General features: G+C 40.1%; 1 protein-coding gene across 1 annotated transcript in view; it reads right to left on the bottom strand.

Annotated features, from left to right (window-relative positions):
• The window catches only part of acap1 (ArfGAP with coiled-coil, ankyrin repeat and PH domains 1), a 26,310-nt gene extending 13,074 nt beyond the window's left edge, over window positions 1-13,236 (bottom strand). The window contains exons 1-8 of the mRNA XM_044097457.1: window positions 12,694-13,236; window positions 8,463-8,520; window positions 5,790-5,909; window positions 5,499-5,552; window positions 5,264-5,322; window positions 3,380-3,563; window positions 3,161-3,205; window positions 2,968-3,063 (exon numbers count right to left, since the gene is read on the bottom strand). Of these exons, the coding sequence (XP_043953392.1) occupies window positions 2,968-3,063; window positions 3,161-3,205; window positions 3,380-3,563; window positions 5,264-5,322; window positions 5,499-5,552; window positions 5,790-5,909; window positions 8,463-8,520; window positions 12,694-12,746 (669 nt within the window). The 5' untranslated portion in view covers window positions 12,747-13,236. The remainder of the gene's footprint in view (window positions 1-2,967; window positions 3,064-3,160; window positions 3,206-3,379; window positions 3,564-5,263; window positions 5,323-5,498; window positions 5,553-5,789; window positions 5,910-8,462; window positions 8,521-12,693) is intronic.

Below are 13,236 nucleotides of genomic sequence, written 5' to 3'. Positions count from 1 at the left end.
TCAATTTATTTTAGTGGGACTCTGTGTGATAGAGCTTAATTGTGAATGGGAAGAAAAGAGATTGTATTCACAATAATTGAGTCAACATTTTACATTTTTAAAATATCAGCTCTGCACATCTAGAAACTCAAATCTTTGTTCTTCTTTTCAAAATAGATATACTGGAGTCAGACTTGAAGGAGAACAACTTTGAAAATGAATTTTAAAGTTTTGGAACTCTAAATTGATTTATGTCTGGACTTTGACTGGACCGCTCTGACTGATGAACATGTTTTGATGTAATTCATTGCATTATAAAATATGTAGGGGTTTTCTGTTGGAAGGTGAAACTTCCAGGTCTTTTTCTACTTCTAACATGTTTATTCTTCTGTATTTAACTCCTTCCATCTCGTCCCCGCTGCATAATACTGCTACCACCATGTTTCACCATAAGGATGGTGTGTTCAAAGAGATGTGCAGATAGTTCTCCATTACGCATGTTGGTCAAAAAGTCAAATGTTGGTGTCAAGTGACCGGACCACCTTCTCTTGTGTGCTTGTTGTATTTCCTGAATGGATGGCAGCGATTTGTGGAACAGATTACCACACCCGAGCTGTGGATCTCAGCAGCTCCTCCAGAGTTACCATGACTCTCTTTAATACTTCTCTTAATGGTCTCATTTGTTGGTGGGTTTCCGTTGGTGCCATACTGAGATGTTCAAAGCTTAAGATATTGTTTCACAGTTTAGCTTTAAGCTCTCCCTGATATGTCCGATGAGATATTTGATGTTTTCTTCACTAATGTTCTGAATTATACCCTGAAATTAAATCACACACGGATGAACTCTATGCGATAACTGGGTTACTTCTGAAAGTTTCACTGGATTTTAATTTAAGAATATCAGAATAAAAATGCAACCTGGAAAAATGTATAGAATTTGAAAGCACATAAATACTTTTGCAGCCTGAGTACTTTGTATTTTATGTCCTGTCGTCAAACAAAAAGCTACCCAAACTCATTTTACTGGAGAACATTGTTAAATTTACATTTAGTGGTGTAACTCTAGATCACAAACAGATGTGAGAAAACAAGCAAGACCAAACCAGTCACTAAGAAACCAGTTAAACTACAACTGCAGTCAGGAGTTGAGATGAGTTGGCAAGAATCTTTATTTCAGGAAATGGACTCAGATCAATGGGAAATAAAATCCTGCTCTTATGTGTTTTCACTTTTTCCACATTGTCCATCGATTTGCGGAGTACGCCAGAACCTGAGTTACAATAACCCCCTTTTTATTTCCCCCTCAAATGTGTTTGGCTCTTGCACAAAAAGAGAAATGGGAGATTAAGAGGTAGGATTTCCCTCCTTTAGGCTTCCCTGAAAACAGGAAGTGGAAAATGTTGAACTCCTTTGCCTGCCAAAATAGTAAGAAAAAATAAAAAATAAAAAGTAAGAAAAACAACACGTAGATCATGTTACTCTTGAAAGTCCAGATTTCAGCGGTAAAAGTTGAAACAGAAGAACATTTTGGCCCTTCTTGGTCAAAAAGATGGACTCAGCAGAGTTGACGGTGCAGAAACGCTGCTTCCAGCTTCCGCAGAAAAAAGCCGGAGCAAGCGCTTGAGATAGAGTCACACAGACATGTGAAATATTTCCTGTTGTTGCTCACTTGTTCCTGTCAGGATGAAACCGTGATGTCATCACGCGACTCTGCTCCCGCCCCGGTCGGATGAGGTTTTACTCCGTCAACGGTTTGGGACCTCTCTCACCAGGGTTACCAAGTTGCTTCACCAACACAAGCAGAGGGTCGTCACGCTCGGCTTGTGTTGGATCCAGATTTATTGTTTGTTTGTTTTTGATGCAACCTTCATACCTCAGGCCTCTGACTCGGTTCTGCTAAGCAGCAGATAGAAACAACTCCCAGATTTGTATTTGTGTCGTTTTGGGATTAATTGCGTTTTTCGGCTGAGCTGCTCAGTGACAGCAGCCTGACTCAGACCCAACATGCTTCAGGGTTTAACCGACAAGCTGAAGTCAATATGAAAGAATAATGACAAGAAACTGAAGCACATTTCTTATCTGGTTGTATTTCATTGCAATATGTTTGGAGAAAGTCTTATGTATGATCATAATGAGAAACTACTGGGTAATTTGATAAGTTAATACCTTTTGTATCAACAGATTATGTTACTTTTTTGTAATTGTTTCAGAAAGGTTTTTCTACTGCTACAACATCTCAGCAACATCCAAACTTTGGCAACAAGTAGCAGCACTGATGAGTCTCTACTTTTTCTTGTTTGTTAATTTTTGGAAAATTAAAAATTGGAAGTTGTAGCCAAGGACGACCCAGGCTTCCAAAGGTTCAATTAATTCAGATGTTTTCAATTAACCTATTAAAGGTAAAGGTAATTTCCTTTATGCAGCACATTTTCAGCAACAAGGCAATAGAAAGTGCTATTAAGAGCTTACAAAGTCAAGACATTATCATCTTTCACAAACTAAGTAGCAACCTTAGTCCACGCAATAATGTGACTTTGAGGACAGTCATGCAAATCTTGCCAAAATTCTCTTCAAGTTTTATTCTGAAATATAGAAAAACAATAATTCTAGTAATCCCAGCTAAACTAGAAGATTACAACTGTTAATGTGATAAGATGACGGCTTTGTATTATTTTTAACAGCGCATGTAAATATCTGGTTTAATTTGCATGAGGTTAAATGAAATCTCTCCACCACTGAAGCCTTTAATTGTGGTATTAGTCAGGTTTTGAGGCTTATATTATATAAAATAACAGAACAGCCAACTTCTGAGCATGTTCTGCTCACTTTTACACAGGAGACACAAATATTAGCACGGTTAATTCGGTTTAACTCAAAATAATCCCACTGGAGACACCGTGTGAAGCTGGAGCAAGCAGATATCCTTTGCATTTATCAATAACAGCTAAAAACAACGTATTGCAATAATTAAAGAAAAAAATATCTTACCTCTTCATTCAGTTTCTGGCAATATTGATCCAGTTCTGACAGAGACTGGTGGCCTTGTTGAAAGAACTGAGCCTGTGTCTCCAGGAGGGACAGCATCTGACAGGCACAGGACAGCTTTTAATTCAGCAACAAAAAAAAAAAAAAAACGGGAAAAATGTCAAAGAAAAATGCAAACAAGCAGCTCTGAACTCACGGCCAACAGAATATCCGCCTTCTTTTTGGCTTCGAAGACGTTAATCTGAAACAAAGGGTCAGACACAATTCAACAAGAAGTTTCAATCAAAACAAAACTATAATCAGACTCCCTGCTGCTGCTTATTTTACTCAGGCTAACTTTGGAATTTAAGCTTAAGAATATGGTTTTGACATTTAGAGGTAACCTGACTGTTATTTACTGTAAAATCACACTCACCTCCAGGACATAGTCTAATGCCCCCGACCGGAAGGACTTGCGTGCGTTGAGCAGAGCATTAGTCGCCTCCTCCACTTCGTGCAGCTTCCCCCGAGGAGCCTGGGCGTTCCTGGCCTGCGCGCCCTCCAGGGTCTCGCTGCTGCGCTCAAACTCTTTACGGACGTCCTTAAACTTACGAACATCTCTGTGAGTCAGGGAGTAAAAACAAAACGTAATGAAACTGGGATTAGTTTTGTGCAGTTAAATATTTTTATCGTGTTGAAGCTCTGAAGCGGGCTGAAAAAATTCTGATTTCTGAGTAAAATATCTGAGAAGAAACAATTAGTTTTACTGCTGCTAAAATATCATAACCTGCCCAAAATTTACTGTATGGTATTGTTGTTGTTTTTTTGTTGTTTTTTTTAATAGAACAGTCCAACACAAAGTAGTGCATGGACGTCGTTGAAAGGAAATGACCTTCTGCTGTACGTGCAAAAAGCTAAAAAGATAATTGTGAAAGAAAACCTGTTAAGAGGCTGAAAAAGACTTGAGACTGAGGTGAAGCTTCATCTTTCTGCAGAACAATAAAAACTAACATTTTTAATCAAGTTAATTGCGGGGTGTGTAATTAACGTATCACAATAAATAGCATTTAAATTGAAAACTGTAAACTGACAAAAGAGGCAACATTTTCCACTTAAAACCCCTTTTATTGCAACTAAATGATTGAATAAATAGACACAGAAGCTCCACAACAAAAAATATTTGTTGTTTTTATTCTGTTATTTGTTTTGTTGGACACCAGATTGGTGCAAAGTGTTGCTATGTAACACTTTGCATAGTATTCAAAGTATTTCTTTGAAGAAATACTTTTTTAATGTGAACTGTGGACGCTAGCATTGGCGTCCTCTCTGCTTGCTGCAACATGTTTTGCACTGAGTTGGTATTTTTCACTTAAATTGCTTCCATGATGGGCCAACTCTTTTCTAGACAACTTGCCCATGACAACAGTCTTTTCCGGTGTCAGATCATTTTTGAAGCAAAAATTAACCCTCAGAGGGTCTGAAAACCCGACTTTGTCGTCTGTCGCTGCCGCTTACGTGTCACTTCTACTGATGTATCAGAAATTGTAATTAATTAATTTATTGCAAATAATAAAGTTGCAAATTTAAGTGCCAGCCATACCTAAAAACCTGTTTATGTGCTGGAACATTCAGACTCAGTTTGAGCTGAGTTTTAACACTCCAACTGTGCAAATCTGGTAAAAGCAAATATTTTTATTTGATTTGTAAAAACCTAAGAGAACAAAGAACCATATAAAATTGGACCATCAGCTTCATAATTACGCATCATTTTGTGTTGGCCTTAACAGCCAAATTAAATACATTAAAGTCTGCGATTGTAAACCGAATGTGGGAAAGTTTCAATGGAGGTAAACCCATTGGTTTGGTGCTTTAATACAGATTTTACTTTCTATCACAAAATCGTGACATCATCACCTCCAATGGCAGCTGAATAAGCTGAAGTTACACAAAAAACAACCTACTGCAGCGTTACATAATTCCAGCTAACTAAGAATAGGCTTTTGTGAACTCATGTCACTACTTTTACCGACCTGTAAAAGAAAACCAGAGAGCTCACAAGGTCAAACCACATCGTAGAATATTAGTTGCTGTAAATGTTTGCAACATGCTATGCTAGTCTCTTCTAAACACCCTCCACTGATGGAGGCAGCCAGTCTGGAGTAGGAGACCCACAAAACCGTGTTGATGGTTGGCAGAAAAGTGAGGGAGTGACTCAGTGTTCACATGTTGGCTAATTGCACAGATTGCACTGTTGCTGTTTTGAAAGAGGCGCTAATCCCAGCGAACACCCAGGGAGGCGGCGTGAAGGCAGCTCACTCACTCCTTCACGAAGGTCTGCAGCTTCGTCTTGACCGACTTCTGAATCGTCTCAATCACTTCCTGGAAGCAGAAAGAGAGAAGAAGAACGAAAACAAAAACAAATTCAAAGAGTTAGATGTGATGTGTGCGACAGCGAGCTGCAGCCCTGCTTGACCACATACTGCAGCTGATAACCACCATGACAGGAATGAAGAAGTTGCGGAGGGGGAAACAAACAGACTGGCTCTCTAACTCACCCCCTGTGCGTCAAAGATGACAGACAGCTTTTTGGAAAATTTGTCCAAGCATTCCTGGAGGGAAAAACGGCTGAAGTTATTATTATTTTTTATTCTAAATCAGATCTTGAATGCGTCAAGATTTTTGTTTTCCCTGTCTAAACGACAAGCTGCGAATCGATTTCTAAAACAAAAAGTGAAGAAACGTTCGACTATCAAACACTTCCTTTAGGTAAATAAGTTTTCAACAACATCTTCTTTTTACGCGAGCTTTGAGCAACTCGGAGGATTGTGTCAGCGCGGTTTTATCACCTCCATCATGCTGTCCGTGGACCACTGGTGTCCGAGCTCCCGCAGGCCGTTGACGAAGCTCTTGCTGGTCTGACAGTAGACACGGCCGGCCTCCAGCATGGCCTGGCATTGCTTCACAAGCTGGAAGACACAAACAAAGCAGCTAACGTCATTACCGCGTGAGTAAATAAACAGAAAACCCATCGCAGGATTTCGCAGAACATGTGCAACTCCAGTTGTTGGCGACCGACTTTAAAGTGTTTCTGTTCACAGTATCGTTATCTTTTGGTGAGATGCCTGGAAAAACAAAAAAAAGCCAGATGATAATTATTTTCTCCAGCTGTGCAGACCTTGGAGTTTGAGCTACCCCCTCCCCACCTGTTGCTACTCATTGCCCATCAGCTGACTGAAAGAAGCTCGCTGCACTCTTTTAATACCTACAGAAAAGATAAATTCGGCTCCTTCCATTCCATCTTATTACATAAACATTGTTTTACGGTGAGCATGTCTGCCAAATACGGCCTAAACCGCTAACAAGCTTATTTTAACTGTGTTAACCTACGAAGGCCAGATCTAAAAAACACAGATGAAACCACCACTACCAAGTGGTTATGTTAGATTTCTGCTATGAATAAATCAATCAAATTCAAAATTACAATAAATGAATGTTCTGTTTGTAATAGTTAATATCTTGTTGCATTTTCGCAGCAGCAGGAACAATTATTACTTCTTTTTTTTTTTTGCTTTAAATTAAAGCAATTAGATAATATTCTGCTTTACTATATAAACACAGCAATAAAGTGCTTTATTCTCTCAGTGTTGTCACGCAGGGAGAATCTTCCATGTCTAATCAGAGTTCATGTTTACCGCTGCGTGATTACGCTGGTTGTGCAAAATGTTGCTGCTGTGTTTTTCCACTTCTGCTGTTGAGGACAGAGCTGCACCTTCAGCTCCTGCAGCGCATCCAGAGATTTGTTAACAGACGATGCAATTTCTAGTGAGTAAGACCCGTTCATTTCCTGGTAAACATGTAGGCCTGTAAAATCTCCAAAGGTTCACGCTGGGTCGTTTTTCCTGAAGTCCCACATTGGGACATATTTGTACCATAGAGCTGACAAATAAAAGGTTTAGCTCTTATAATATAAAGCCTTTTTGCATCTTGAGTAAAATGACTTTAGGAAACATTCGCACAACGACACAAGTCCATGCCACTTGGACAAAACATCCACAGAAAGTATTAGAACATTTTCTAAAAGGAAGCCAGCTTTTTTCATAGCAATGTTTTCAATTCTCTGCATCCAAAAAGTTTAGTTTTAGTTTTCTGACTTTTTATTTTTAATTTTTTTTTTTTTTTTTTTGTAAAAATAAGTGTTGATGCAATGGTGTGAGTCACTGCTGCTCTGACGTCTGTTTACATCATGAACATATTTTACCTTCTGGTCTACGCTTGTGATTCACATTTTACTTGAGCAGACAGCTATGCAGTAAAACAATTTGCATTATTTAATAGATTAAAAGCCTCCTACTAGTCATATAGTTATTTATGCACCTGTAGCCTGGTTAATAAGTGACTGAATACTAATTAATGAACTGTACTAAAGCTTGTTGCTTTCAAAACTTGATAAATGTAGCACCTTGTGTAGAACTCTGTTACAGATATAACACGTCAACACAAGAGGTTTTTCTGTAGGAGGAAACTTAAATGAAAACATTTTATCAACTGAAGCAGCTCTTTACGGACTAAACATAAAAATAACCTCTTTGACGAGGATATTGTTTGACTAATTTTCCTCCTCTGGGTTTTCAGTCAAATTAGAGATTTATCAGCGAGTCGGCTAGAAATCGAATGAGGGGTTTGTGATTGTCAACAGTTCAAACAGAAAAAAACACAACAGGAGATCTGTAAAGGCCTTAATGGTGCATCTCTAGTTTAATTCATATTTCGCCATGGTAGTGTAATGTTTGTCAAACTGGTTGTTTTGGAAGCAAGTCTTTAAAAACAGGACATGGTTTCTTCTCAGCGAATGAGAAAAACCCTTTATCTGAGAGTGACTTCTAACCTCTGTCCACATCAGGAATGCTGAAAGATAATATTATGTGAAGCAGGAGGCTCACAAGAAAAACATAAATCTGATCTCATGAAGTAGAATCTCATGCAACCTGGAAAATTTCTGTTTCTGTTTCCTTTCTGTGACGCTAAGGTCAGAGGTCAGCTGCAGAAACCGAGGAGGATGTTGCACAACGCAGACAGACGTCTTTTCATCTCCTTTCATCCAGTTTTATTGATTTTGCGGATCAATACATCAGCCCTGATCCTGTTCCCTTGAAAGGTTGCGGCAATAAGGTTCTGCCTGTTGCATTTCAGATGAACCCATGCGACACACATGAGATTTGATTTTTGTGCTTATTAGGTGTGATTTGGGAACAGAAACGCAGCGTGTGGACGATTGGTTTATCAGCCGAATACATCTGAAACTGTAACCTGTTTGTGCAGCAGAGAAAACAGGCTGAAGCAGAACAAAGTGTTTGTTCTCTGATTGGGATGTTAATATGATGAGGAAGCAGCACCTGCAGCTACTTCCTGCTCCATTCAGGTAAACTTTCCCCCACACCATCGACTCACTCATGCTTCTCAGCCCTGATTTAGAGGGAAACTCGTGATAAGTGAGTGTATGTGTGGGATGTGAGTCTCACCTTTTCCAGGCGAGTTTCCAGCTCACTCACGTCATTCTGGACGACTTCGATTTCAGCTCTGAAAAGGACAAACGGCAAAAACTGAATTTTATGTTATTTTTCAATATTAAACCAACCTCAGATATCTAAATATCTCTAATACAACAATTAAATAATGAGTAAAGAGCCATAGAAAAACTTAGCAAGTCATTGTTTATTACGTTTTGTAGATATAATACTTTTTTTAATTATTATTTTATAGGTTTAATTAGAATATGACTCCATTTTAGCACATTTAATTCAACACTTTCATTCGTCCATGGTTGGTAGCTTATGTTTCTCTTGTTTTAATTTGCTTTAATTTACTAAAGGTAATGTGCAGCACTTTGATCATTTTTCCTGATCGCTGTGGTCCAACTTAAAAGTTTTTTGTAAATGCTTGTTTATTTTTAGTCCCATTAATGTAGCTAGAAAATCGGTTCTGAATAATCAACTGAAAAAAGTACAACTAGAAACTATTGTGAATAGTTAAATTAAGGAGATAAGTTTCTGAAATTGAACATAAAAACAGCTTTATTCTGAAGCAGAATTTCTTAATCATTCCTGTGATTAATAACAAAAAACTAAAATAGGTTTTAAACAGTGGGAGTAACAAAGAGTTTGAAATATTTCCCTGGTTAAAAACCGGGGCGGTATCCAGTGGGGGTGACAAGTCATGAAAAACACCCACTGAGGCGTTTTGATGCCACCCAAATTAATCAACTTGCATTTCCAGTTCTGTAAATTAGCTTTCACATTTAATAAAACGGCGCTAAACAAATCAACAAACAAATCGGGTGCAGAGGTTTACTCTTGACTCAGGACAGAAAATGATGAGGTCAGCATCAGTCTAACTGCTATCTTCTCAATTATGAGCACAATGTCAGTAAAACGTCTGACTGTGTAACGATTTCTGAATATTGTAATTATGACACTTTTATTTCCTTTCCTCACAAAATCTCCACTGTTCTTTCTGAGCTTTAGCATAGCAGCTAGATGGTTATGTATTGTTTTATCAATATGTTTGTTGGTTAATTATTATCATCATTCTAAGTCGTATTTTAAAGTTAAGTGATTCATTAATTGGAGTTGCAGACAAAGAGGAGTCCCTTCATTGTGGAACCGCCACTGAAAAAGCAAAACATTACAATTTTGACACAAAAATCTCAATGACAAATCTCATATAATGCCTTTTAAAAAAATGACAACTGAAAATACTTAATAGCAGTGTTGCTTAATGTCTTGAAAAACAGTGTTTATTGTGAGGCGCCACCATTTTTGTTTCATTTGCTGTCCTGCATTTTGTGTCAGTGTAGCTTCACTAGGATACATCGGCGTTCCAGAAACAGAAGAACTTGAAACCATTTCAGGCTTCATATTCTGATTCCAGAGCAACTTATGACGTCTTTGGTACTTTTTTTTTTTTTAGAATCTTTGCTGACCTTCTGCATACCAGAAGGGCTTTTGGACACGTCACTCATAGTTTATGCTTGTTTAAATACTGAATAAATCAACCAGAAGGGGAAAATATGTGTTTGAATTATACTTCAGAGCACAAGTTTGAGGCCTTGTCAAACTCTGAGCCTCAGGTATGCAGGCAGAGCACGGAGCTCGGCTGGCTTTCAGGGGCTTTTGGAGCATTACTCAGTGTCTGTTTCTGTCTGTCTTCTCATTTCATCGCAGCAGCTCAAGCATGTGGTTTCCGCTGCCTTCCACCAACAGTACAGCGAGCAGCAGAAAAAAAACAAAAAAAAACAGAGAGAGAGAAAGAGAGAGATGACTCTGAGTGGGGCGGGAAGAGACAGAAGCTGCTTGTGTTTATCAGTGCAAGGAGTCTGAGGCCACGGCCTTTTTTAAAAACACAACGGGTCAATGAAGGCGAGAGGGAGAGAAAGTGAGCTAAAATGAGTCCGCAGAGGAAGAGGGCCGACGTATTCCTTCAGCAGAGGAACATCCCTCATCACCTCTCCCCCTCTGAGAGGCACGCAGCAGCAAGCAGAGCAAACCGACACGGCGCTGAGGCTGAGTTTCCGCCGCGGTTCTCCGCACAGAGAGGCAGAACTTCCTGCCTCCTGTTGATCAACGCAGCACATCTCGCCTCACTTCCTGCTGCCCTCCCACCCTGCCTGTTACCTGGCAACAACACATCTGAGCAGCTGACCAGAAGCTGTCACGCTTTTTTTTTTTTATTATTATTTCTCCTCAGTTTCCCATCCAGACTCGGTCCATTAGAACGATACATTTCAGCAACACTACCACTTTTTATTCTTTCTTTTCTCTTCCTCTTCGCCTGACACGATGAGACGTCTCCACAGAAAGGTTACTGTGGCTCAAACTTTCCACCGCATAAAAACTACGTGGGTAACAGAGAAATAAAAGAGAGGAAGACTAATGGAGGGTGTAAATTAGCTGGGGCAGAAGACAGCAGAGGCTCAGGCAGGATGCCAGACACCGTGGGGGCACACCCAACCGTCTTGAGCCTTTTGCAGAAACCAGCTCAGTGACACTTCCTTGCAGGTTACACCAGATGCCAATGGTGAAAGAAATAACTGCTGGCATGCTGTAGTTGTGCAGTGACAGCTCCTTTTATCGTGGACTTAAAGCATGATTAACACAGCCAGGAAAACGAGTCAGCAAATACCGCCTGGTTAACAAATGGGGGGAAATATTTGTAGCTAATATACTTTAAGGAGATCATATGCTATTTTTAGGATTCCAGTGTTCCTGTAGCGTTCGACTCCGACAGTGGTATGATAAAATTTGTCCATGCCCCACCAACGTGTGCATGTGAGCCCCAGATGGATGGATATTCGTGTTTCTGGTCTCATCTTGTATGGCAGGGGTCCCCAAAGTTGGTCCTGGAGGGCCGACATCCTGCATGTTTTAGCTCTCTCCCTGGTTTAACGCACCTGGATCCAATGATGGCTCGTTAGAAGGCCTAAGAAGAACATTGACTTGCTGAAAAGGTTGTTGTTACCACCAGGGAGCGAACTAAAACATGCAGGATGCCGGCCCTCGAGGACCGACTTTGGGCACCCCTGTTGTATGGCATCCACCTGCGTCAGCTTCCTGCTTCCTCATTGCTTATCGGGTTCCTTAATGCAACCCAATGAGGATGCAACGGGGATGCAACCCTTATTGGGAAAACCAGTTTTACACCCTACTGGTTCCTGTCAACATAGGAACCAATTTTTGATCAGTTTTCCAACATTCAATCTACGCAAATGGCCGGCCCAAAGCGCAAGCGACCCTAGCTGCTTCTTAGAGCCTCCTGGCCAGCAGGGGACACATAACTTCTGACACACAGTATAAAGCACAAAGTTTTATAAGCAAAAATAAAAAAGGTATCTGCTAAAGTTTCCGGAGTACTTTGTTTAAGCACATTAATGGAAAGTTGAGTGGAGGGAAAAAATGAGAGGACTGAGAAGCAAAGTTCAACAAAGCATTTGTGGGAGATTAATAAGGTTTGGACTGCAGCTTGAGTTCATGTTCTGGAAACTCAACACAGACGTATCCAGGGCATGCGCTACTATCGTGACATTTCACTCTTAAACCTGAGACGATGTTACTGTCCCAGAGTCAACAGCGCTCAAGGTCCAGTGTGAAACCTTAACAGTTAGGTTTGGGGAGCCAAATCAAACGGTGGTGGTGGTCCACCATGTTTTACCGAGTCTGAAGTCAGTCCATCAAGAATGCACTGAGAAAGGTTACCGAGTTTTACCCATATTCTTATTACCAAAGTGTCCCAGAAGTGGACAGTTTGCCCTGAAGCAGCGAATTTATGACGACTTCCTTAGCACCTCAGCAGAGCCACAGGCTGATTTCCTCCATGCCATGCTGCACTGATGCAGTAATTCATGCAAATGGAACCCCAACCAAGAAAATATCGGAAAATACTATACAGTATTCAGACGTCAAATTTTCTGTATTAATTATTTTTTCATTCGTTTTATGTAAAGTTAAACCTGTTTTAACTCCAAAATGAGTTTAAAGTTTTACGTTTTCCATGCAATTACTGAAATAAATAAACCTTTTTCGACTACGTGGAGAGGCACCTGTACAACCCCCTCCTGGGCCCTTGTGTACACGTTGACTGGGCACCAATGAAATCAAAATAAGGGCCCTTATTTTTTGGGTTTTTGCAAATGGTTGCGCTTGAAAAGTTGAGACTGTGTTTTTGTTTTTCATAAAGGCCGTATTTCATCCATCTTACCTGAAGCGAGGAGAGTCTTTCAAACACTCCTCAAAGTCCAACTTTACTGTCATTCTTGCGTTTGTTCTGCACAAAACCAGCCCTGTAGTTTTAATCTGGACCCCTTCTCTGGAGTTGGAGGTGAGCAGAAACTAAATCTGTCCGGATTCAGCGCTCCACGGTGGCAGCCTGGCGCATGGTTGGACAGGAAAAAAAGTCAAAAAGGAAGAAAAGTGTATTCTTTCACCCTCCTCCAAAAAAAAAAAAAAGAAAAAAAAGACGTCCTGTTCGTCTTTTCCGGCTCACATCCGTGTCTGAAGTAGACTTTTCACCACTCTTGAATGAAGTCAGAGAATCTTTGAAGCGTTTTAATCATCTTATTCTGAGATCAAGTGGCGGTCCGTCCGTCAAATCCTGCAGCTTCCGCGAGGATGATGCTGCAAAAAAACAAAACAACAACAATTCCCGCAGTGAATGTTCAGGAAAGAGATTGCGCGGATTAATATTTCCAGGTGACAGGAGTCGAGTCAGACCAGCAGCCGGTATGAGTCTGATGAGGACTGC

Source organism: Gambusia affinis, linkage group LG18 (genome assembly GCF_019740435.1).
Source record: "Gambusia affinis linkage group LG18, SWU_Gaff_1.0, whole genome shotgun sequence".
NCBI classification, from domain to species: domain Eukaryota; kingdom Metazoa; phylum Chordata; class Actinopteri; order Cyprinodontiformes; family Poeciliidae; genus Gambusia; species Gambusia affinis.
This window is presented reverse-complemented; position numbering and strand designations above follow the sequence as displayed.